We start from the raw sequence: 24,192 nt of genomic DNA on the forward strand, positions 1-24,192 counted from the left end.
GATCGGATCGGGAAGGCTTTGGAAGATTGGGAATGTCGCTTTTCGTCGAGGCGTAGGTGTTCTGCAAGGTGACACTCGTGGTACGGTATTGTTTGGGTTTTGTGGTACCGTACGCGGTAACTTTTGAATGGAGAGGCCGGGAGACTTGAAATTTTCAGGGAACGTTTAAGGGATGAATGTGCCTGTTGAGTTCGTTTATGGGACTAATACATCCAATAGTCTTGAAGTTATAGCCATATGAAAATTTAGTTTTCGAATAACTCAAGAAATACCGATTCGTGAAAGACGGTAGTTGATTCTAAGACAACAACTGAAGGCTTATGAAAGACTATTTGTGTGAGAATTCTGCCGAATTAAGGTATAGAAGAAATGAAGAATTTAGCTTTATAGCGACTTTAACGAAACATGAAATCAGGAAAAATATCACAATAGCAGAAGAATTGATTCTCTCTGATACAATGTACTTTTTCATCAATATAATTATATTATGAATCTTTCCTTCCTCACGATTATGATTGAGTAATTGAGATGAGTATTCATTGTTTCGATGAAATATTCATTAAATAGAAGAACTTATTAAATGTATATTTATATGCATCCGTTCTTGGAAGAAGATAAAGATGTAGGTATCAAATACTTTCATTGAATTTATGTATACTTTTGATTCAGTGTTATAGTATCATTCAACAATATCAGTGAGATTTTTTTCAGCTTTTAGTGAAAGATCACGCAAAAGCATCTGTACTCACGTCTAGTATTCCACAGGGTTCTGTTCAAGTTCCCTTTATAATTGGCAACAGTTACTAGAGCTTCAGAGACGCCTTTTTCTTAGGCAAAGAAAGTAGATAACATAATAACCAACAAAATTTTTTTGTTGACACTTACCTCCACTTTGTCCGTCTGTTCTGGAACCACGTTTTGACTTGTGCGTCCGTCATCTTCAGGGTTTTCGCTAAAGCTGCCCTTTCTGCGGAGGCCAGGTACTTTTGCTTGTGAAACCTCTTCTCCAACTCTGCTATTTGAAGTCTGGTGAATGAAGTACGTGGCTTTTTTCTTTTTGGTGGCGTTCTGTTCTGGTATGGGTGACCTATCCGCCTCGTCATGGGAAATGACGCTGAAAAAAAAAGATGGAATCTTAGGTTTGAATCAACAAATAAAAGGTACAGTAATCTGGTTGACAATGAAAACATAATAAACGTTTTGAATAGTTCAATCAATGAATTTTTAACACCTGTTTGTCATCATAGCTACAAGCAAGAGGCATTGATCTCACATATCATTATTTTTAAGATGCTATTGAAGTGCCGAAGGAATCTCAAGGAAATAGAATAACAAGTTCTTTTTAGTCTGGTTTCCTGGTTACTCGAGAATTAGAGGGAATGACGAGACCAATACAATTGCTAGAAAAGGTGCACCAACTACTTCCACTGACTCAGAACCTTTCTGATTTGGTATAGGTAAATGTACCTACAAGAAAAATTTTCAGGAGAAGGTAAAAACCGAAAGAATCGAAAGCTAAACACTTTGACAGCATTTTCTTGGGTTGGATCATTACATTGTGAGATCTTAGAAGTACCTGAATCTTAGCAAGAATATAGTGCACCTCCTCACTGAATTCCTTACAGGGGATTAACGCCTAAGGAAGCACCTCGTGAGAATGAGTCTAGGAGAGAACGAATAGAGAAGATTCTGCAGGGAGAAGAAAGAAACTCTGGATCACCTGGTGGCGAAATGCCTCGCCATCGCTAGCCAATGCAAAACATGATTTGGATGAGAACATTGTAAAATTGAAAATTAAAGCTATCCTAGACACTAGAGTTAATAAGATATTTGGAACTGGAAGGCAAGCTGTAGATGGTGCAGTGAGGCGATAACAGCTCTGATAGGTATCACAATAGACCTTAAGATCGCGGTGCAAAGTAATAATCATTCAATAAGAATTCGCGCTGAAGAAGCAAATATTTCATCCCATAAGTATGCGGAAGCAGAATCAACAAAGGTCGAGGTATAGACCATTGACTCCTTGTGAAAAAAAATTTTTCGTCCGTTCTCTTCATCTGCGTAGAGCAGATGAAGCGGAGAACCGAATTCTAGCTACTTACTTCTCGATCAACGTCGTTTGCGGTCGTTCGTCGTATTTTATATTTCATTTCACTTGTTTTTCATGGTTGCACGATCTTCCCATCAGTGGACGGTGGTCGTGTGGTTTTTGACATCCCGATGGCTTCGCAATGAATGAACTGGTTAATGGCGTCGACAACAAGAAACTTAAGAACGCCTCGATGGCGTTTTTGAGCAGATTTTGCCAGAGAAAAACAGAGAAATTATAGCGTCATTTGGAGGCAACCAAGCTTGAAGTAGTTTTTGAGGAGTCGACGTTTCATGACAGAGGAAAGACTTGTTTTTGGATGGCTTACAGATTAGGTACACTGGCCGACACAATTTTGGACATTATTGTTGATTTTTCAACTATTCATTGTTGAGATAAAAAAAGTTAGCTGCTCAACCAAATTCCTGCTGTTTGTCAATAGATGGCTTCAGCAGTAAGTGCTAGTAGTGCACATCACTAGCTTAGACATATGGTAAACAAACTATTTTAACATGAATGAAATCACTATAAATCATAACAAATAAAAATTAATAAAAAAATTAAGTTTCCTAATATTGAGAAACCTCCAGGCTTTGTTTGATTTCATAATTTTCCACCCAGTGATCTAAGACACTGAGGCATCTTATAGATTTGTCGCCTAACCTATAGCGGGATTTTGTAACTGTAAGAGCAGCTCTGGAAAATTGTCTTTCAACAGCAGCTAAGATGCTGGCGTTGATGAAAAATCCTTGGCCATTTTGCCCAAGTTTGGGAAGATATTTCTGAAACTACCAAAATCTACCAATAGATTTCATAGAAATGTGAGAAAACTACTAATAAAGTCACACTGGCTAATGCTTCAGTCTCTCGGCGCTCGAGAAATCACCTTATTTAGTCCAAGCGCGCACGAGATTGCAGAAATATATGCCGTGCGACGCGTGCATATCAAGCTCAAGTAATATCAAGTAGCTTGATATCAAGTCAAGCAATAAATATCCAAAATCATGTCAAGTCAAGCTCAAGTATGTAATTTTTCATGAGCTTGATTTTCAAGTCAAGTTATTGGTTGAAATGTCAAGCTACTTGGCAAATATGTTTTTTAGGTTTCAATACTTCAAAATATATTCGGCACATCCTAGATTTCCATCAGCTTCTCCTTCCAAACGTCTCGAGCTGAGGACGATGCCACATCTTAATTCTCAATCATCCAAATTGGCCTTATCTCCCGATAAATAGGGTCGCGCAAGTTTGAAAGAGGCATTAATAATCACTTAGCTCTATTCTCTATGGGACATGGGTTCATCTGGTGGTCCAATAACTTCGCCAAAGAGCACAATAAAGAAACCCCCAGTATAATGAGGCTGTATGCTTCGGCAAGTTATTAGATCGTTAGGACGGGCATAGCCGTAAAATGTTTTAGCGCATTAACAATTTCCTTCCCTTAACCACAGGGTGTGTAAGGGTGGTTTATTTTATACCAACTGTTGTTTGGGGGTGAGTTAAATTGATGTATTATCGAATTGGCTGGAGTGGTTGGGTGGGAATGTTTTTGTTCGATGAGGATGGTGAAAGAGATGAACAGCAGTAGGTTTCGAAATGAAATGCTCTCTTAGTTTTTAAATATTCAACTCAATACCTATGTTGAAAAAATCCATTGAAAATTGATCATCTACAAGAAACGTTATATCTCTGAAACTACAAGTCACCGACTCCTGAAATCCATTTTTTTTATTGCTTAACATTCTTCATTAGTTAAATTAACAATATTATCAAAAATACTTATTGTCTAGGGGCAATTGGTTTGAATGTAACACCCTGTAGTTTGTAACATTTTTAGATTAATAAAAATGTATAAAAATAAGAAATAATATTTTTCATATTCTGTCTGCTAGACCAGAAGTACCAAACATGTTTGGAAACAGCTCATTTTTATTAATCTAAAAATGTCACAAACTACAGGGTGTTACATTCAAACCAATTGCCGCTAGACAATAAGTATTTTTGATAATATTGTTAATTCAACTAATACAAAATGTTACGCGTTACTTTATGAGCACTCACAAAATTATTGTATTTTTGTCCACCCTGTACCAATTGGAATCAACATGTGATACACTTTTGAAATCAGCTCAGCTAGAGTAATCGGAAAATTGAGACAAAATGGGGGTGTTCTATTTAAAATAAATGACGGTGAAGTCATTACTCGAGAGTAATTCACCCTGTATATTAGATTATTATTTTGAAATACGGTAAATTAAAATAAAAAATCGACGAGTTTCAGGATTATTTCTTAAGATGGTCTGTTCAGCTAAAAATGAATTTGTTCCATACTTTACGGACACAGTGTATAATGAGATGAGAGCCTAGTGAAAATTACCAATTTTTTTCTGAAATTTCAGTTTATGCGCTATAACTCCTGAAATAATAGACTGATCTCCCAACTCATGGCATTTTTGTGGTTTTCGACATCAAGTTGATGAAAAAAATGACGTTCACGGTTGGAACTTTCAATTTTTCGAAAAAAAATATTTTTCAATGTATGGAATATTTGCGAAAGATTCTTCGGTCTTCGATTTGTGTTAGAAATTTGGGAAATTTGAAGCAGCAGATTCCAATGTCGTTGACCAACCCATTGTTATTATGTTATTCTCCTATTTTTTTGAAATATTTCACTTAAAAATTGAAAAAATCATTTGAAATTGATCCACTTCAAGAAACGTTATATATCTGGAACTATAGAAAACAGACCCCTCAAATAAAAAACCAAAGAAATTCTGGGTACAAAACAGCACTAAATGAACATTCACACTAAAAGTGAAACATTAATCATTCACCTACAACGTTTCTAAACTTTTTTTTCTGCTCGTAAAATCACTGAATCTATCTTTTTGGTAGCTTTTAACTCGACTGTTAATTACTTAATAGACTGGAAGTGGAACAAACGAATTAGTCTAACAGAATTGCTGGGACAACAACAAGAAACAATTGCCAGTAATAGAACAATCACTGGCTCATTCGATTAAATCCGAGAAAGTGTTGTTTACGTAACTTTGTGAAATTGAAAACGACATAACATGACATTTAGATTAAATTCTTCACTCTACCAGTCGGCTTTTCTTACAATTCGAAGGTTGTACCACTGAAAGAGGTCTTGAGCACATTCCATTTGTCACTGTTTCATCTAACATATAGTGGCCTTTCTTTGTAGGGTACTTCAATGTTAATCGGTAATTTATCGAAGGTTTTCCATTAGATTAGATTGCTGATTTAATAGCGATCTTCTAGATCTCAAACCAATGTTTTAAAATAGCTATGATCCCCAATGTTAGGGACTTAAAACAGAATATTCTACATCAATTCAGCTATTCCAATTAGAGATTCATCATGCCAAGTAACTTGACATTTAAACCATCTACTCGACTTGAAAATCAAGCTCGTGAAAAATTACTTACTAGAGCTTGACTTGACTTGATTTTAGATATTTATTGCTTGATTTGATATCAAGCTACTTGATATTACTTGAGCTTGATATGCACGCGTCGCATGGCATATATTTCTGCAATCTCGTGTGAGCTTAGACTAAATAAGGGGATTCCTCGAGCGCCGAGAGACTGAAGCATTTGCCAGTGTGACTTTATTAGTAGTTTTCTCACATTTCTATGAAATCTATTGGTAGATTTTGGTAGTTTCAGAAATATCTTTCCAAACTTAGCCAAAATGGCCAAGGATTTTTATCAATGCCAGCATCTTCAGCTCCTGTTGAAAGACAATTTTCCAGAGCTGCTCTTACAGTTACAAAAACCCGCAATAGGTAAGGCGACAAATCTTCAAGATACCTCATGTGTTTTAGATCCTGAATGGAAAATTATGAAATCAAACAAAGGTTTCTCAATATTCAGAAACTTTATTTTTTAAATATTTTCTATTTTTTTGTTTCTATTACAAAAAATTTGATATTTTAGAATTTTTTTATACAATAAGTTCAATAAATAAAATTGTTTTTTGTAGGGTTCCTTCGCAAATCAAGACAACCTCAAGCCAAGTAGCTTGAAAATCAAGCCAAGCCGTGAATCCCTAACTCCAATCAATAAATTAGTTTGCAGTATTTTTTTCAATTAAAAACAAATTATACGAACAGTTGGCGTATCAGGAGATATCAAAATCACGAGAATCAAAATGAAATATGGCCTCACTGCTGAATTCCGGTCTGTAAAAAAGTTGAGCATCTTGTAAATAGCATTTTTACAGCCAAGATTGATGTTCTTGCCTCGTTATTCGAGTAAATTAATGGAAACGATAAATGGATGTGTTAAACTCGTTTATTTTTTTTAACGAATCGTGTTTCTTGTCCACTTTCCCATCAAAATGTCAAGACTGCGATCCATGGAAAAAATTTCCTTAATTACTTCTAGAGAATTGAATCAATTCGCAGTCATGGAAACGTTTTTTCAATTATTAAATTAATTGTGAATAAAGGTGAATAGCTCGCGAATTGAACTTCAATCGTAGATATTTGAGGAGATTTTGTTCAGAAAATTCTATGAAAATTTGATCACTCAAAATTTGTTTTTGCCGGAATTTGTTAGTACAAATGTTTTTATAAACACGTTGTGTTTGTGTTTTAATTTGCTCACACTATTTTATTGAGTAAATTTTTCTTGGATGTGTTTCACTATTCGTTCTGGGAAAACAAAAATTGTAGGAAGATTTTTCAATTCTTAATCGTGCCTATTAAAGCATTTTTGGTTTATTCTCGTAAACAATGCATTTTAAAGAATCACGTGAAAATGAATCGAACAGTACTTGATATTACAGAAAAACTGGTTTTGAACTTACTTCACCAGATGTTTTCATTCTGATGATTCACATGTTTTCTTTCAAGTAATATTGGAGGTATTTGAGTTGTCCACAATTTTTTCACATTCTTTGAAAATGGTGTACACAGGATTGCAGCGAAATGATTGAAAAACAAGTGGTTACTATACAGGGTGTTTCCAAATTAGACGTGAACCTTGAAAGAGGTGTTAGTATAGGGATTCATCAAGCCAAGTAGCTTGACATTTTTACCAACTACTTGACTTGAAAATCAAATTCGTGAAAAATTACATACTTGAGCTTGACTTGACTTGATTATAGATATTTATTGCCCTTCTTGATATCAAGCTACTTGATATTACATGACCTTGATATACACGCATCGCACGACATATATTTCTGCAATCTCGTGCACACTTAGACTAAATAAGATGATTCCTCGAGCGCCGAGAGACTGAAGCATTCGCCAGTGTGACTTTATTTGTAATTTTTTCACATTTCTATGAAATTTTACTTGAAGGAACTTCTCATTTCAATACGCTCTATTATTGTGACGGCACACACCGCCATTTTTGGTTCTCCTGTCAGTGTTCGGAATCCAAACAAATAAATTGTCATTTAAATTAGTACGGTATCGTTGAAGGAATTGGCTCATTTTCACAAATAAGAGTATTTGAGGAACGATTTCAGTATTAATTGATAGACAGAAGGAACGAGGTTAATACCAGTAAGTTTGAATTCTGTATCATTCCCCAGATTTTGTAAAAAGCCGTGTTTATTAGTTGAACTTCAAGTTGGAACTTACTGGCATTAATCTCGTGCCTTCTGTCTATCAATTAATAGTAAAATCGTTCCTTAAATAATCTTATTTATCAAAATAAGCCAATTTCTTCAACGACAACGTACTAATTTGAATGACAATTTGTTTGTTTGGATTCCGAACACTGACAGGAGAACTAAAATGGCGGTGTGTGACGTCATCACTAATAGAGCGTATTAGAACTATCACTTCATGAAGTTATAACCTGCATTCGAATCAGCCTGAATAGTATTGTTTAGAACACAATGGCAATAATTTTGAGCAATTTATATAGATAGAAGTTACTATTTTTACACTTTAATATTTATTATACTATTTCCATCGTTTTCAAGAATAAGTTGAGATTCAAAGTTTTAAACGAAGAAAGAGCGCTTAAGCCTTCACTCCATCCAAACCCGACGTCCAATTTCCATCGTAATAATGCCCCTCGCACACGAGCTCGGTCTCGAAGGTCTGTTTCGTGCATCCGACATATCATTACCGATTATGCCACGGCCATTTTGAGATAATCGAACCATGAGAAAGTTAATTTGTACGTATTTCATTTGATACGTTAGAGAGCACGTCCATCGGACCCCGTAATTAGGCGCCATCTTGAATTTTATAATAAAAATGAGCGTTGCCAACCGTCCGTATTAACGGCACGTAAAAATATCATTAGGCGAGCAGCCAATGGGAACGGAGAAGGTAATAGGATTTTTTCCCCGATCTCATCGGCGATCGTGAACAATTGACTGTTGTTCTCCCTCTGCCGGCGATAAGATTGAACAACGCTGATGATGAACGCGGAGCGGAACGAAACGTTGCGCCATTAGTTTTGGAACCGGTCGACTTTGATATGGGTTGTTGGAGTTAAATGTTGTCTGGTCCTTCGAGCCGGATGATTTTTGCGGTGGTGATATGACAACAGCGCACTTGATCGATCGGATCTGAAATAATGTCACTGAAATATTGGATTTATGTAGTTCGATGTTCTCTTTGAATTTTCTATGGTTCTGGTTTACAACAGAAATTTTGAGTGAAGATGGTTATTCTTTCTATGCTCGCTTAATCTCAATCTAATAGAAACAGTTATCATGGAAATATTAGATTATTCCAATATCCTTCTTGAATTTTCTATGGGTCTGATGATGTTGTACCTAATCAGTTTGAAAATTTCGACGTAGCTTGAAATTTGTATTTTATGTAAAGCATGACCACCTATTCAATAGTTAGGTATATCTATTACGTCTAGTGAATGAATTTTCGCCATAAGTTTGAAGACTTATATCGTAATAAAACTTGGTTGTTTGACAACACCAAGAGTTCTAAGGAAGAGTGGGGTCTTCATTAAGAAACTCTACTGAGTTATTATTTAAATGACATTCTCATGAGATAAATTCAATTACGAGGGGAATTTTCTAGATCATTTCACAATCGAAAAGAAAGGTCAAAAACCTATATATTCGAAAGAATCAGTGGAAGGTTGTCGGTATCCATGGTTATCTCCTTGACAACGCCAGAATTGTAAGACCAATCATAATTCAAAGACATCTGATGTTTACGCGATAATGCCAGTTGTCTTTTATTTTTGATTGGTCAGATAGAGTGAAAATTTTGATATGAGTTTTACGAATCTGTTGTTCCTTATAATAATCCGCGAAAAAATGGATGTTGCCAAGTGGTGAATTGTAGGATGTTCAACTCCATTATTTATTATTCGTTTCTTCAGATGCTTTCTTAAGAAATTCTTTTGAGAGGGAGAAGTAAGTGATAAGTTTGAAATTCAATTCTTCAGACAAATCGCTGCGACCACATACAGTGTGGTCCAACGAAAACTTAACGTCTTGATATCCTAGCTTTGAAATGAAAATGTGGAAAATCGCTCGGACCCGCCAATTTCTGATTCGAGATGGAGCAACTTTTCAACTTTTTACGTTGGTTAAGTGTCCAAACTTGAGATCATTCCTATTGCAAAACTCTATAAATAAATAAATAAATTCATTTCAAGCTAAACAGACCATTTTAAGAAATAATCCTGAAACACGTAATTCTTGAATCTAATTTACCGTATTTTAAAATAATAATCTAATATACAGGGTGAATTACTTTCGGGTAATGACGTCACCGTCATTTTTTTCAAATTAAACACCCCCATTTTGTCTCAATTTTCCGATTACTCTAGCTGAGCTGATTACAAAAATGTATCACATTTTGATTCCAATTGGTACAGGGTGGACAGAAATACAATAGTTTTGTGTATGCTCATAAAGTAACGCGTAACATTCTTTATTAGTTAAATTAACGATATTATCCAAAATACTTATTGTCTAGCGGCAATTGGTTTGAATGTAACACCCTCTATTTTGTTACATTTTTAGATTAATAATAATGTATAAAATGAGAAATAATTTCTTTCATATTCTGTCTGCTAGACCACAAGTACCAAACATGTTTGGAAACAGCTCATTTTAATTAATCTAAAAATGTAACAAACTACAGGGTGTTACATTCAAACCAATTGCCGCTAGACAATAATTATTTTTGATAATATTTATAATTTAACTAATAAAGAATGTTACGCGTTACTTTATGAGCACACACAAAAGTATTGTATTTTTGTCCACCCTGTACCACTTGGAATCAACATGTGATACATTTTTGGAATCAGCTCGACTAGAGTTATCAGAAAATTGAGATAAAATTGGGGTGTTCCATTTAAAAAAAATGACGGTGACGTCAATACTCGAAAGTAATTCACCCTGTATATTAGATTATTATTTTAAAATACGGTAAATTAAAATGAAAAATCGACGTTTTTCAGGATTATTTCTTAAAATGGTCTGTTTAGCTAAAAATTAATTTGTTCCATACTTTACGGACACAGTGTATATTTGAAATATTTCTCAAACCAAAAATTTTTAATTTCTTGATGAACCCTAACCTCACCTATTCTCCAGATGAACGTATCAAAACCAATCATCTCCTCCCACCAAACGGATGTCAAGACGTCGATTAGGAGAGTGTAGAGGGCGCTCGTGCACGCGTAGCGTCGGTGGGAAGATGAAAAATTGGCCGTTACGGGTCGAGGAAGCGCACAAGTCTGCATATAAAAAGGCAATTCACATCAGCTTCCTAAACGGGGCGCATAACTTACCCGAATTTTAATATTGCTATATGCCTGGTAGTGAATTACGTCTGTTACTTACCGCCCCGGTGCGCCATTTTGTCCCAAGGGGGGGCTCAGTTTAAAAGTTCCAAGCCGAGGCGCGGGATTTACACTTTTAAACTTCCCAGCGACTTCATGTTGAATTTAACACGTATTGATCCCCCCACCCTGTATGAGTCGTTTTTTACTTTTTTATCGCTCTCCCCCACACACACAGTTCTGCAATAGCTTTTTTTTCTTTTTCTCTAAGAAAAAACTGTTCGGAATTCGAAAAAAACATTTTCCTACAAGATTCGAAAATTCTCGCAATATTCTGAATTTTCCTTACACGTGGCAACGTTGCAATATAAGAATAAAAAATCCCTAATTGACTAATTGAAGGAGCAGATCGACTTTCTTTCAAAACCTCTCAAAAAAGTCTATCGAACAAATAGTTTTCGAAATTCCTGATGAATTAGTAACTGCTGAGTGAATTCAGCCAAATTTTCCGTCGAGCAATGTCACATATACCTACATATAACTCTAATCTTAGAAAATGTCAATTACCAACAAGCAATTCCTCAAAAAACGACGAAAAACTAACTAACTAACACTGTTTCAAGAAGATAGATGGGTTAAGATTTCTGACATCGTTCACAAATTGGCAATAGTGCTACAAGAATTTTTCTTGCTAATACTTACTGAAAATACATTACTATCTTTATGTATGTATGTTCAAGAGTGTCCTACAAGATATCTCAAATTTGTACACAATACACATATACATTACAAAAGACAGTCATGCTAAGGAACTTGAAATCACCTTGCCATAGCTCTTTGCTGAACTGTGGTTGCCATAATAACATAAGGAAACTGTCTGAAGGCAACAAAGTCTCTTTTTTGCCAGGGCAAACACCTTCAAGAAACATGTAGTCCAACGCTCCTCTACCTTTTCAAAACCTTTTATGTACAATATTTCCTATTTGATTCCGAAATAGGCTTAAATTTCGGCAATAACTTCTACATTAGAGTTAAATTCCTTTTCTTGGAGCATTTATCTGAGGTTTGCAAAAAGACAGTAATCACTGGGAGCCAGATCTGGAAAATAAGCTCAGCAAGCAGTTAGAAGCGCCATTCGTTCAATTTGACCAAGGTTTGCATCCATTTGTGATAAGAAGCACTGTTTTGATGGGACTGATTTTCCTCTTTTACTCATTGTAACATCGACGCAAAATGTTCCTATTTATTTCCCTCAAACAGCTTCAAAATTGCGTTCAGAAAAAATCGTTTTGACGTTTTGTTTTCATACTTTAACCAAGTGAACAAGTTTTCGTGGAAAAGAAAAAATTATGGATAAAGTTTGAAGCATTTTGATAAGTTTGTATATTTATGTCATAACAAAACTGAGTTGTTTGAAATAATCACCAAGAGTCCAAAGCTTCAAGCAACTTCATTGAGTTATTAAATGAAAGACAGACTTACGAGATAAATTCAGTTAGAAGGGGTATTTTTTAGGATATATCACGAACAAAGTGAAAGTTCAAAAACTTTATATTCGAGAGAATCAGTGGAAGGCTGAGCGTATCCATGGTAATGCCGTTGACAACGCCAGATAAGAGTTGTCAGACCAATCATAATTTAAAGACATCTGGTGTTTACGCGATAATGCCAGTTTTCTTTGATTTGTCATTGGTCAGATAGAGCGAAAATTTTGATATGAGTGAAATAGGCACATGTATCAGCTTTACGAATCTGCGAAATATGCAATGGATGTTGCCAAATGGTAAATTGTAGAATGTCCAACTCCATTATTTGGTATTCGTTCTTTACATGATGCTTTCTCACTAAATTTCTTAGGGAGAGAGAAGTGAGTGATATAAAATACCCTTCAAATCAATTGCAAATATCCACATACACTGTGTCCATAAAGTATTGAACAAATCATTTTTAGCTAAATAGACCATTTTAAGAAATAATCCTGAAACACGTCGATTTTAGATTTCAATTTACCGTATTTTAAAATAATAATCTAATATACAGGGTGGATTACTTCCGAGGAATGACGTCACCGTCATTTTGCTTTAAATTGAACACTCCCATTTTATTTCAATTTTCCGATTACTCTAGCTGAGTTGATTCCAAAAATGTATCACGTGTTGATTCCAATTGGTACAGGGTGGACAAAAATACAATAGTTTTGTGTGTGCTCATAAAGTAACGCGTAACATTCTTCATTAGTTGAATTAACAATATTATCAAAAATACTTATTGTCTAGCGGCAATTGGTTTGAATGTAACACTCTGTAGTTTGTTACATTTTTAGATTAATAAAAATGAGCTGTTTCCAAACATGTTTGGTACTTGTGGTCTAGCTAGCAGACAGAATATGAAAGAGATTATTTCTTATTTTTATACATTTTTATTAATCTAAAAATGTAACAAACTACAGGGTATTACATTCAAACCAATTGCCGGTAGACAATAAGTATTTCTGATAATACTGTTAATTTAACTAATAATGAATGTTCCGCGTTACTTTATGAGCACACACAAAACTATTATATTGTTGTCCACCCTGTACCAATTGAAATCAACATGTGATACATTCTTGGAATCAGCTCAGCTAGAGTAATCGGAAAATTGAGACAAAATGGGGGTGTTCCATTTAAAAAAATGACGGTGACGTCATTACTCGAAAGTAATTCACCCTGTATATCAGATTATTATTTTAAAATACGGTAAATTAAAATCAAGAATCGACGTGTTTCAGAATTATTTCTTAAAATGGTCTGTTTAGCTAAAAATGAATTTATTCCATACTTTACGGACATCAACAACATCACCGTCGTAAAGTTGTAGATAGAGGAACTCGCGAAGGTCGTATAGCAAGAAAAACCTTCCACTACGCTCTACTTCAGCTGGATCTTTACGACATGGGTGGTACTTGTTTGCACCAACAAGAATTAATTCTGCTCGTACGTCCTGCCATAATTTCATGCAACGAAGGTTGCTACTTGCTTAGACCTCCATTGTTTCCTCAAGATCTCCGGACTAAAGGACGGTTCACACCCATATTCGTGGAAACGACACAAAGGATCCAAAAGCGTTACGCTGATAGGATAAGGAACGTATTTATAAACAATAACGCAATAATTGTGTGTGAGATGGATGTAATGTGTAATTACACGGACAGACAGACATGTAGACGATTTCAAGGAATCAGTTGCGTGTCTTTATGTTAATTCTTTGGTTTGTTGAGGTGAGAAACGATTGTGGAAAATGTTTGTGGAAATTGTGTTGGTACTACACTAATCAGTAGTGTAGGCAATATTTTGACTTTTGTCCCAGTCGTACCAATTCATAGAAATATACACTACGCAAAAAATTAACGGTGTTCTCAATGATAATAATTTTTATCAGAATTATGCATGCATATGTTATCCACTCTCAACGTTTTTCTTCAATAGGTACAGATGTGTTTTTCCAGCATGAATAAAAAAAGATGAGATTATCAGATTTTGAATGTATTGGCTCCATTCTGAAATCAGTTGTTCTCGATCAATTCTAGTGATCAATAGTTTTTCTTTCGTTTGATTTTCTACACTCGATCGCTATGCACCGCGAAACACGCAATTTGACCCAAGAGGAATGTGCCCAAGCGGTAGTTTTACGAGAAGAAGGGTTTGAGAATTGCAGAAAGATTTGGAGTTTCCCATACAAGTGTGTCCAGAATGTTGCAGCGATTCAGGGAGACAGGTATGAATGTCCGAAGACCAGGACAGGGTAGACCACGGGTAACAACTGCCATTCAAGAACATTACTTGAGAGTTTCTTCGTTGAAACAACGGTTTGAAACCGCTCGCCTCCTTCAAAATCAGCTTGAGCAAACTCATGGGGTGCAAATTAGCACTCAGACAATAAGAAATCGCCTCAGAGAATATGATTTAAGGCCTCGTGTCGCGGCAAGAGGCCCAGCTCTTACCCCAGCCCATCGAAGGGTGCGTTTGGATTTTGCGAGAGAGCATATCCATTGGGAAGAGGCTGATTGGGAAAGAGTTCTCTTCACAGATGAGTCTAGATTCTGCCTCTACCATTGTGATCGACGTTCCCATGTATACAGACGTCCACATGAAAGATATGCACAGTGCAATTACCTGAATACTACTGGTTTCGGGGGAGGATCGATTATGGTATGGGGTGGAATATATTCGACAGCTCGCACAGATCTAGTGGTCGTTGATAATGGAGCTATGAATGCTGATAGGTATATAAGGAACATTCTTGAAGAGCATGTAGTGCCATTTGCCCCATACATTTCATTTTTATGGACGATAATGCCAGACCCAATCGTGCGCGCATCGTTCAGGAGTACGTTGAAGTCTCTCGAATGGAATGGTCAGCACCTCAATCCGATTGAGCAGGTTTGGGACAACTTCAATAGAAGGCTGAGAAGTTCAGAAAATCATCCAGCTACTCTTAATGCCTTAGGAATCCAACTCAGAGAAATCTGGGAAGGATTAGATCAGAACATTTTAAGATCACTCATTTTGAGTATGAACCATCGTTGCCGAGCTGTAATTAACGCAAGGGGTGGAAATACCAAGTATTAAATCACTTTTCAGCTAATTTTTGTAATTTTCTAAATTGGATTAATTCTGCTCTGTAGAGCTCTGAAGAACACTCTAAATAAATCGAAACGTCAGCATTCAATCGAACTGATTACCTTTTTTGAATCCTTATCAAAAATTACCCTCTCATCATTTGGATGGTCGTTAAAACATCATAATCTGTACCATTAAGTCCCAAATCTATTAGAAATGAATAATTTCAAATGATACACATGCAAATACCCACTAAAACCTTTGTGTAGAAATTACAGGGTTCTGCTTTTCAGTGTTCACTTCATGAAACCAAAGTTTCCTACAATAATAATTTTAACGACTTTAGTAGCGAATGCAATTACAGGCTCTGTAGTTAACAACAAGAGAACCGATTTGTTCCCATGCCATAAAAACAAATTAATAAATAGCCCATCGCGTGACAACTGCCAATCCACAGAATGGAGTCTTCAAAATGGCCTCTGGAGCACTTAAGGCCTGTTTTCCATCAGTCACTAAAATATCAATATCCAACAAGAACCATTCCGCTAATACCACCCTTATCAACGTCCAATCAAGCTAACCTCGCGTGTTTCAAACTTTTTACGTAGCAGGCTTGTGTCATAACCCCCTCTACCCCATGTTTTTTCGGTTACAAGGGGATGGATTTGTCGGGATTGTTTTATGATATGTTGTTTTCCAATAAGGCAAAATTGAGGACGTGTAAACGAAGTAGGGAGCACTCTATTGGATAAATTACACTTCCATCAGTGTCGATGGAAATGTTCGATATGATCTTTATTCACGTTTATTTGTGCCTGTATCGATTTGCTTTTGATGTGAGGTTTTTGCCTTTTTGGGGGTTTTAACATGATTGGATCGAGGAGATCTTATCTGCGTTTTGGAGATATTTCACAGGCGTGGTGGAATGGTAATCATGTTAAACGTGAGAAATATTGAGGATTTTATGAATATTCTGTGTAGATACGCCCTTGCATCGATATGAAAAAGCTTTGCTCGAAATGGGAGCAGCGTTTGCTCACCGTTGCTCTAAAGCAAAAACGCATTCTACATTCCAAATGCTATTTGGAGCTGTTCAAACAGGCTTTTTTTGCTTCGATATAACTATGACAGTGAGCCAAATAAAGTCTCAGAGCCATTCTGTGGCCTCCCAGCCAGTCATCAAGGAATGTGAACAAAACAACAAAGATAGGCTCAGTCACTTCTCTCCTACTCGACGAGAGTCTGAAGACACAAATCGCTTCTGCCAAAAAGCTACTGAGACTGCCAAACACTTGCTACGCGAATGTGAAGCTGTTCACCGAAAAAGGCTACAAGACCTTGGCTCTTAGTTTCTAAAGGTAGAACAAGTACTTAATGGATATAGCCTCCAAAAAGGTGATAAAGTTTATTGAGACATTATTGTCTATCTGGTTAACAGTGCGGGGATGTACAAAAAAACTTTAGGTCAAGGTGCTTGTGAGGTCGAATGATCTTCTGCCAATCCTCTTATCTAATCTTGACGGAAACACCATCAACAGTGCTTAGAGAGTTACTCTAAGACTTCACGACAATGTAACTAGTTTGGTATATGTAGATAGCTGCGATTCTTCTAAAGACTAGACTAGGTACATTACATTTCAAACTCATCACTTATTTCACCCTCCCAAAGGAACCAAGTACTGCAGTTGATAATACAGGGAAAAGTGGAAGGCAGAAGGGGACCGGGTAGAAGAAGACATTCATGGTTGCACAATCTCAGGAAGTGGTTTGGCCAGACATCCATACAACTTTTTAGAAACGCAGCGAACAAGATAAAACTTGCCATGTTGATTGCCAACGTCCGGAACGGATAGGGCACGCCAAGAAGAAGAAGAAAGGAATTTTGTGAGAAATCATGTAAAAAACGAATAGTAAATACCTAATACAGTTGAACATTCTAAAATTCACTATTTGGCAACATCCATTGCATATTAGGCAAATAATAAGGAACAACAGATTCGTGAAGTTGATGAATTTGACTATTTCACTCATATCAAGATTTTCTCTCTATCTAACCAATCACAAAGCAAAGACAACTGGCATTATCGCGTAAACACCAGATGTTTTTAAATTATGATTGGTGTAACAACTCTGGCGTTGTCAACGACATTACCATGGATACGGACATCCTTTCACTGATTCTCTCGAATATAAATATTTTGACCTTTCACTTTGTTTGTGAAATGGTCTAACAAAATACCTCTTGTAATTGAATTTATCCCATAGAATTAATAATATGTGAGCTCAAGGTTTTGATTGCAGCCTGACTGTCAGGCTCTTTTCAGAGCTATAGAACTTTAAATTGCAGTAAAACAACGATTGATTATTCGATTGACATGAATTTTATTCATCCGCAAGATAATCTTGTGGCATTACATTTCAAATATGATTTCTGGCATATGACCGCCACGGCTGGCTCGGATGTAGTCCAATCTGGACGTCTAATTTTCGATGACTTTTTCCAACATTTGTGGCCGTATATCGGCAATAACACGGCTAATGTTGTCTTCCAAATGGTCAAGGGTTTGTGGCTTATCCGCATAGACCAATGACTTTACATAGCCCCACAGAAAGTAGTCTAGCGGTGTTAAATCACAAAATCTTGGAGGCCAATTCACAGGTCCAAAACGTGAAATTAGGCGGTCACCAAACGTGTCTTTCAATAAATCGATTGTGGCACGAGCTGTGTGACATGTTGCACCGTCTTGTTGGAACCACAGCTCCTGGACATCATGGTTGTTCAATTCAGGAATGAAAAAGTTAGTAATAATGGCTCTATACCGATCACTATTGACTGTAACGTTCTGGCCATCATCGTTTTTGAAGAAGTACGGACCAATGATTCCACCAGCCCATTAAGCGCACCAAACAGTAAGTTTTTCTGGATGTAACGGTGTTTCGACATACACTTGAGGATTAGCTTCACACCAAATGCGGCAGTTTTGTTTGTTGACGTAGCCATTCAACCAGAAATGCGCTTCATCGCTAAACAGAATTCGCTTATGAAAATCGGGAACAACGGAAATCTCATTTTGCACTATTTGCAAGCGTTGTTCAGGCGTGAGTCTATTCATGATGAATTGCCAAACCAAACTGAGAATAAATCACTTGACAGCTGTTGAATCGGTCGCCATCTTTAACAGTAATGCCAATTTAAAGTTATATACCTCGAAAAAAAAAAACCCTATACTTGAACCGCAAAATCTCACTTCTTAAAGGCGAACACACATCCCACGATTCGCACTCCAAACCTTAAACTGTAACCATATCGCTACAATCTCAACATTCTTATCTCTGAAAAAAAAAACAAAAACCACTATACCACCCATCCAAAACCATAAACTCAACCGTTAAGAGCCTCGAAACTCTCCAGAAAGAGCCGTTCCACAATCTAAAGGGTGTCTCCCATCATAACGTGTCGCGTATAAACTCAACAAAATAACATTTCATCGCCGGTATCAATAACAATAAATAAGATGTTAATACTTCCATTAAACGACGGCAATGGCGTAGGTACCGGGGGGGAAAGGGGGCTTATTAAGATATATTAACGGCACAATGGCTCTGGTATATTAAAACAACATAGTTTGCCGTAAAAGAGCTATTAAAATCCCATCATTATCGCTGAGAAATTAATCATGGGCTGGTTGGACCGAAGACGTTAGGATGAACTGATCGTGATGGTCGCAATCTTGGTTCTTTAATGCACAACAACATAAAGCTCTCAGGTACGATAAAGGACGTCGTTTCTAGTCTGGGCAATAAAAATGAATCTGTTTTTATCTAATATTGAGACTGGGGGGACACGTGTATTGGGTTTTTTAGACTTCTATTAATTACGTAGTAAATTACTCCTGACGAGGGAATTCTGCTAAGGTTAGCAGAGAAAGTTAGGGTTTTATTTCGTTTCCCGATTTTTCTTTGAGCTGCTCGAAGTCTGTTTGCCGCTTCTATCGTTTTATAGACTTCTAACTGTTTTATTTCGTTTTCATGTTGTTTGGTTTAAATTTTGTTAAGGATAATGCTGAAAATGTGCCATTCAAAACTTATAGAGTAATAAACATATAGATAGAGGGAGTATACGCAATTTTTACATGTCCCCAACATGGTTAGATTGTGTTGTCGGATTGTGATATATTTTCAAATCCACAATTTCACTATATCGTTATGAATGTTTTTTTATTGAATGAAATATATTTATTTGAGTGATTCCCGATTAAATATGCAAATTTGAATATTTGGTATACGATATTTTTCCTAATTGTCGAAGTTTTAATAAGCAGAATATTTATTATTTTCTGTATATACCTGCTGAAATCCAAGGTTTGGCAACTTTTGCTCTCCTAGTGTCATCTGTTGTTTCACGTCGTTTGGCGCGCTTGAAGTTTGTTTTCTGAATTTATGATATATTTAAGTATTTATTACAATATATTTTGGGTAAATGAAAAAACGTTGATTCACCATAGGACATAAGAAGTGCAATCTTTGTGGAAAAACTCGCAAATTGAGTGAAATATCGTATCACAGATATGTTTTAATTTCCGCGCGCTTCATGTCAAATTTGATAGTTCATGTTGGGGACATATGCTCCCTCTATCTATGTTCAATACTCTGAGGTTTCAGCTCGATATTTCCATTGATTAACCTTTGAGATTGTGTAATTTGTTGTTGTGAAATCTGGGAGTTTTCTCTTTATGAATCTGGTCTTTTCGATCAATTGAAGCTTCTACATACAAAGTTCAATTTGCAATGAAGCACTGTTAACGCAAACCAAATTCAAGAAAACAGCTGGTACTTAAATACCATAAATACAGAAATGAGGTGAACGTACTTCTATATTTTAATTTTTAATTCTATGTTTTTAAATCCAATTAGCTATAGGCAATTGAAATTTAAAAGCACGTTTTGATATTTTGCAGTTGAGAACTAAACTAACTATACTCATAATACACCGATTCACATGATATAATTTCGAAAACGAAAAATTTAGAATTCATATTACCCAATGTAGAAAATATATATTTTCAATTTAATTTTTTTCATTTTTGAGCAGATCTCTTCAATTTTAATGCTTATTAATTATATTGAATTGATAATTCGAAATCTCTATTCTCTTACAATAATAACTTTCTATATAATGCTCCATTTAGAACAACTGCTAATTATAGATATTTTAATTATATTTTAATAAGTTGAAAAATTTCATAAAATTTTCATCTTACAATTCAAAATGTTTATGATCAAAAATAATGAATCAGAATACTACTAACTCTACTTCTCAGCATTATATTCACAGCATAGTTTATTATTTTATTTGATATTATTTTTTTTTTATTATTTAACCTCTTCCATTGATATATTCTAAAACTTGAACTGTGAAAATTTCAAAAGACTGGAATAATGTCATTTTCAATTCTGCATGCTGAGTAATTGATGCGCCGGTAAAGAGCTTTACCGATGCAAATACTTCACCGACGCCTTCAGCCATGAATGTGTCAGTAAAATTACTATTTAGCTATGAGCAATTTCAATTCAAATTAAATAAAGGATCTCCACTTCTGATTTTCATTTCAATTATATTTTTATGACTATATCTATATTTATCAATATTATTATTTGAAAAACCACGGCGTTGAATTTATTGAATGTGAATTTTCGTTTTTTTTTCATTGGTTCAAAATATAATTTTCATAATAAACTACCAAAAAACTCAATTGAAAAAATTATTCGCAGATTAACTGGAAAGATAAATTTGATCCTTCAATATTTCGAAAACCTTTCAATTTTATTACAGTTATGGCCCATATTATGCATCCCTGTGGTCCTTTTTGAAAGGGCCCCAATCTAAGCATTCTAAATTAGATTTCTTAGCAAAAGTGTTAAATGGCCTTGATTTTTCGTATTATTATTCGAAATTATCCGCTCATCAAAATCCTCGACTTTGAGACGCTTTTACATAAAAAACTAATGTTACATTATAGGAATTATAGCTGATTGATTGTAGTCAATATCAATGCTTTGTTAACATATGAGCGATTTGTTAATTAAAATTCAACAAAATTGAATCACTTGAAAGAAATATTTGACATGAAAAAAATGATCGCTCTCATAAATTTTTCGAGGTCTCTTTTTACAAAGACCCTCCCTCTAAATCTTCAAGGAGCACAACACAACGTTGTAATAAAATCCAAAATACTCACCAGCAAGTCTATCTTTAACCACCTGCGAAGCAAAAGCTGCAGCCGCCGCAGACCTCTGCAGCACCGGGTCTAACCCCAACGTCCAAGGGTTGAACACAGCCCCAGGACTCCCAGAACCTCCAACCGGCCTATGGGCCGGCACCCTCAACACACCCTGTCCATAAAAACTTGCGGGCATCAACCCCAAAGCCGCCCTTTGCGAAAAAAGTCCAGCGGAATGATACAAAACACCTGGATCTCCGATCTCAGCCTTCTGTTCGAAGTTTTTCCCCAACAAGTTGGAGATACTGAAGGGCAGGGTGGCGTTGGAAGTCGTGGAGCCATTTTCGGGGCTCGAACATCTACTCCTAGAACTCCTGGGGTCACTATCACTGTGAGACAGGCGACTGTCAGTGTCCAACACGTTGATCTCGTGATCATCTTCGTGATCCGACATTTTTGGGTAAAGTCAGTCAAAAATCACTTAAATAACCTTTAAAACTCAACCTCTGATACTTGTCACATCATTAAAAAGCCGTGCGGTAATCATCCGACAATTTTTTTTATATATACTTTCACGCAAAGTGTATATACTCGTTGAAAGCACGTGCGACGCTGCGTCCGGTAGTCAGAAGGTCGGGGGTCCGCTTGCTTTGACGGGCGACAATCGAATACCAGGCTGCCAACTAAACCGGTTGCCATGACATCGACGCCGTAGTTAACGCACGCTCAATCATTGGCCAGATTTTATTTGTTGGCTCCACCTATCCCATTTCCCATTGGATTAAACTGATTGGGACCAAATTGAGTATCTTTCTGTTAATTTTTTTGTAGATCAAGTAAGTGGTTTTCTTGAGCGTTCCTGGGATGTTGTCACTTGGTGTGGAGCTTTGAGATATGTTGGTATGGATGGGTTTTCGACTTTGTATTTGAATTTGGATTGGTTGGAGATGAAATTTGAATCTCTCTGAAATTTACACGATTTACGTTTTGTAATGATGTAATGATTGAGTTAAATGTATTTTACAATGTTATTGGTTCTTGAAAGAGAAAAATCATTCATATTATATAAAATAATGAAATTGTGAATATTTCTCATAGAATTTGGAGTATTTTCTTCGTTCAACTAATTCAAGTGATGTAATCTCTTAGAGAATATTTTAATGGAATAATATTTCACTGAAGTTGATCAAATTTGTACCTACTTTTTCATTTTCCCAAAAATATCGTATTTTCAGTCTTATTTTGTTACCTTGACCTATTATTGATTCTCATTAAAATGAACTGAATCGATCAAAGTTTTTTGGAGCTGTTAAAGCGAAATAACAGGAGTTTTTGCATTGATAAGTGACAGTATATGAAACATGGATTCATCACTGCAATTCTGGGTACTCTTGAACGAATTGCGCTTCCAACAGCTGGAACACTCAATATATTCTCCAGATCTGATCCCAGTGGCTTTTTGCAGACCTCAAGAGAATGTTCCAGGAAAAAAATTTGCTCTAATGAAGAAGTGATTGTCAAGATTAAAGTAATTTTGAAATCAAAGACCAATCTTAGCACAGAAAAAGTCAAGTATCAAGTCAAACTCAACTCATGTAGTAATTTTTCAAGTCAAGTATTTATTTATAAAGTACTTGAATCATATCAAGCTACTTGATTTTTAGCAGTTTTATTGTGTAGTGTCACATCAATGAAGAAGATGATGAAATAAGAAGGAACCTTGCAAAAAACACTTTCATTTATTAAACTTATTGTATAAAAGAACCGAAAATATCAACTTTCTTGAAATAGAAACATGAATAAATCATTATAAATCATAACAAAATAAAAAAATTGAGTCTCTTAATATTGAGAAACCTCCTGGCTTTGTTTGATTTTATAATTTTCCATCCAGGATCTAAGACACACGAGGCATCTTATAGATTTGTCGCCTAACTTATTGCGGGTTTTTGTTACTGTAAGAGTAGCTCTGGAAAATTGTCTTTCAACAGGAGCTGAAGATGCTGGCGTTGATAAAAAATCCTTGGCCATTTTGGCTAAGTTTGGAATGATATTTCTGAAACTACCAAAGTCTACCAATAGATTTCATAGAAATGTGAGAAAACTACTAATAAAGTCAAACTGTCAAATGCTTCAGTCTCTCGGCGCTCGAGGAATCCCCTCATTTAGTTTAAGCGCGCACGAGATTGCAGAAATATATACCGTGCAACGAATATATATTAAGCTCAAGTAATATCAAGTAGCTTGATATCAAGTCTAGCAATAAATATCTAAAATCAAATCAAGTTAATCTCAAGTGTGTAATTTTTCACGAGCTTGATTTTCAAGTCAAGTATTGGTTAAAATGTCAAGCTACTTGGCTTGATGAATCCCTAAAAATGACCACAAAAGTATCGTATTATAGCTGCAAGAAAAGCTCGTCCCCGGTGACAACATCCGATGAACGCCCAATTGTGCTTTCGATGTAGCAAGTTGAGTGTTTTGTTTCAGATATTAATTGTCATTCCTTATTCTGATAT

At 35.8% G+C, this 24,192-nt stretch overlaps 1 protein-coding gene across 1 annotated transcript in view; it reads right to left on the bottom strand.

The window, feature by feature from the left end:
- Positions 1-22,261, bottom strand: part of LOC123680994 (T-cell leukemia homeobox protein 3-like) — a 38,858-nt gene extending 16,597 nt beyond the window's left edge. The window contains exons 1-2 of the mRNA XM_045619147.1: positions 21,692-22,261; positions 886-1,114 (exon numbers count right to left, since the gene is read on the bottom strand). Of these exons, the coding sequence (XP_045475103.1) occupies positions 886-1,114; positions 21,692-22,127 (665 nt within the window). The 5' untranslated portion in view covers positions 22,128-22,261. The remainder of the gene's footprint in view (positions 1-885; positions 1,115-21,691) is intronic.
- Positions 22,262-24,192: the final 1,931 nt, after the last annotated feature.

This window comes from Harmonia axyridis, chromosome 5, assembly GCF_914767665.1.
Source record: "Harmonia axyridis chromosome 5, icHarAxyr1.1, whole genome shotgun sequence".
NCBI classification, from domain to species: domain Eukaryota; kingdom Metazoa; phylum Arthropoda; class Insecta; order Coleoptera; family Coccinellidae; genus Harmonia; species Harmonia axyridis.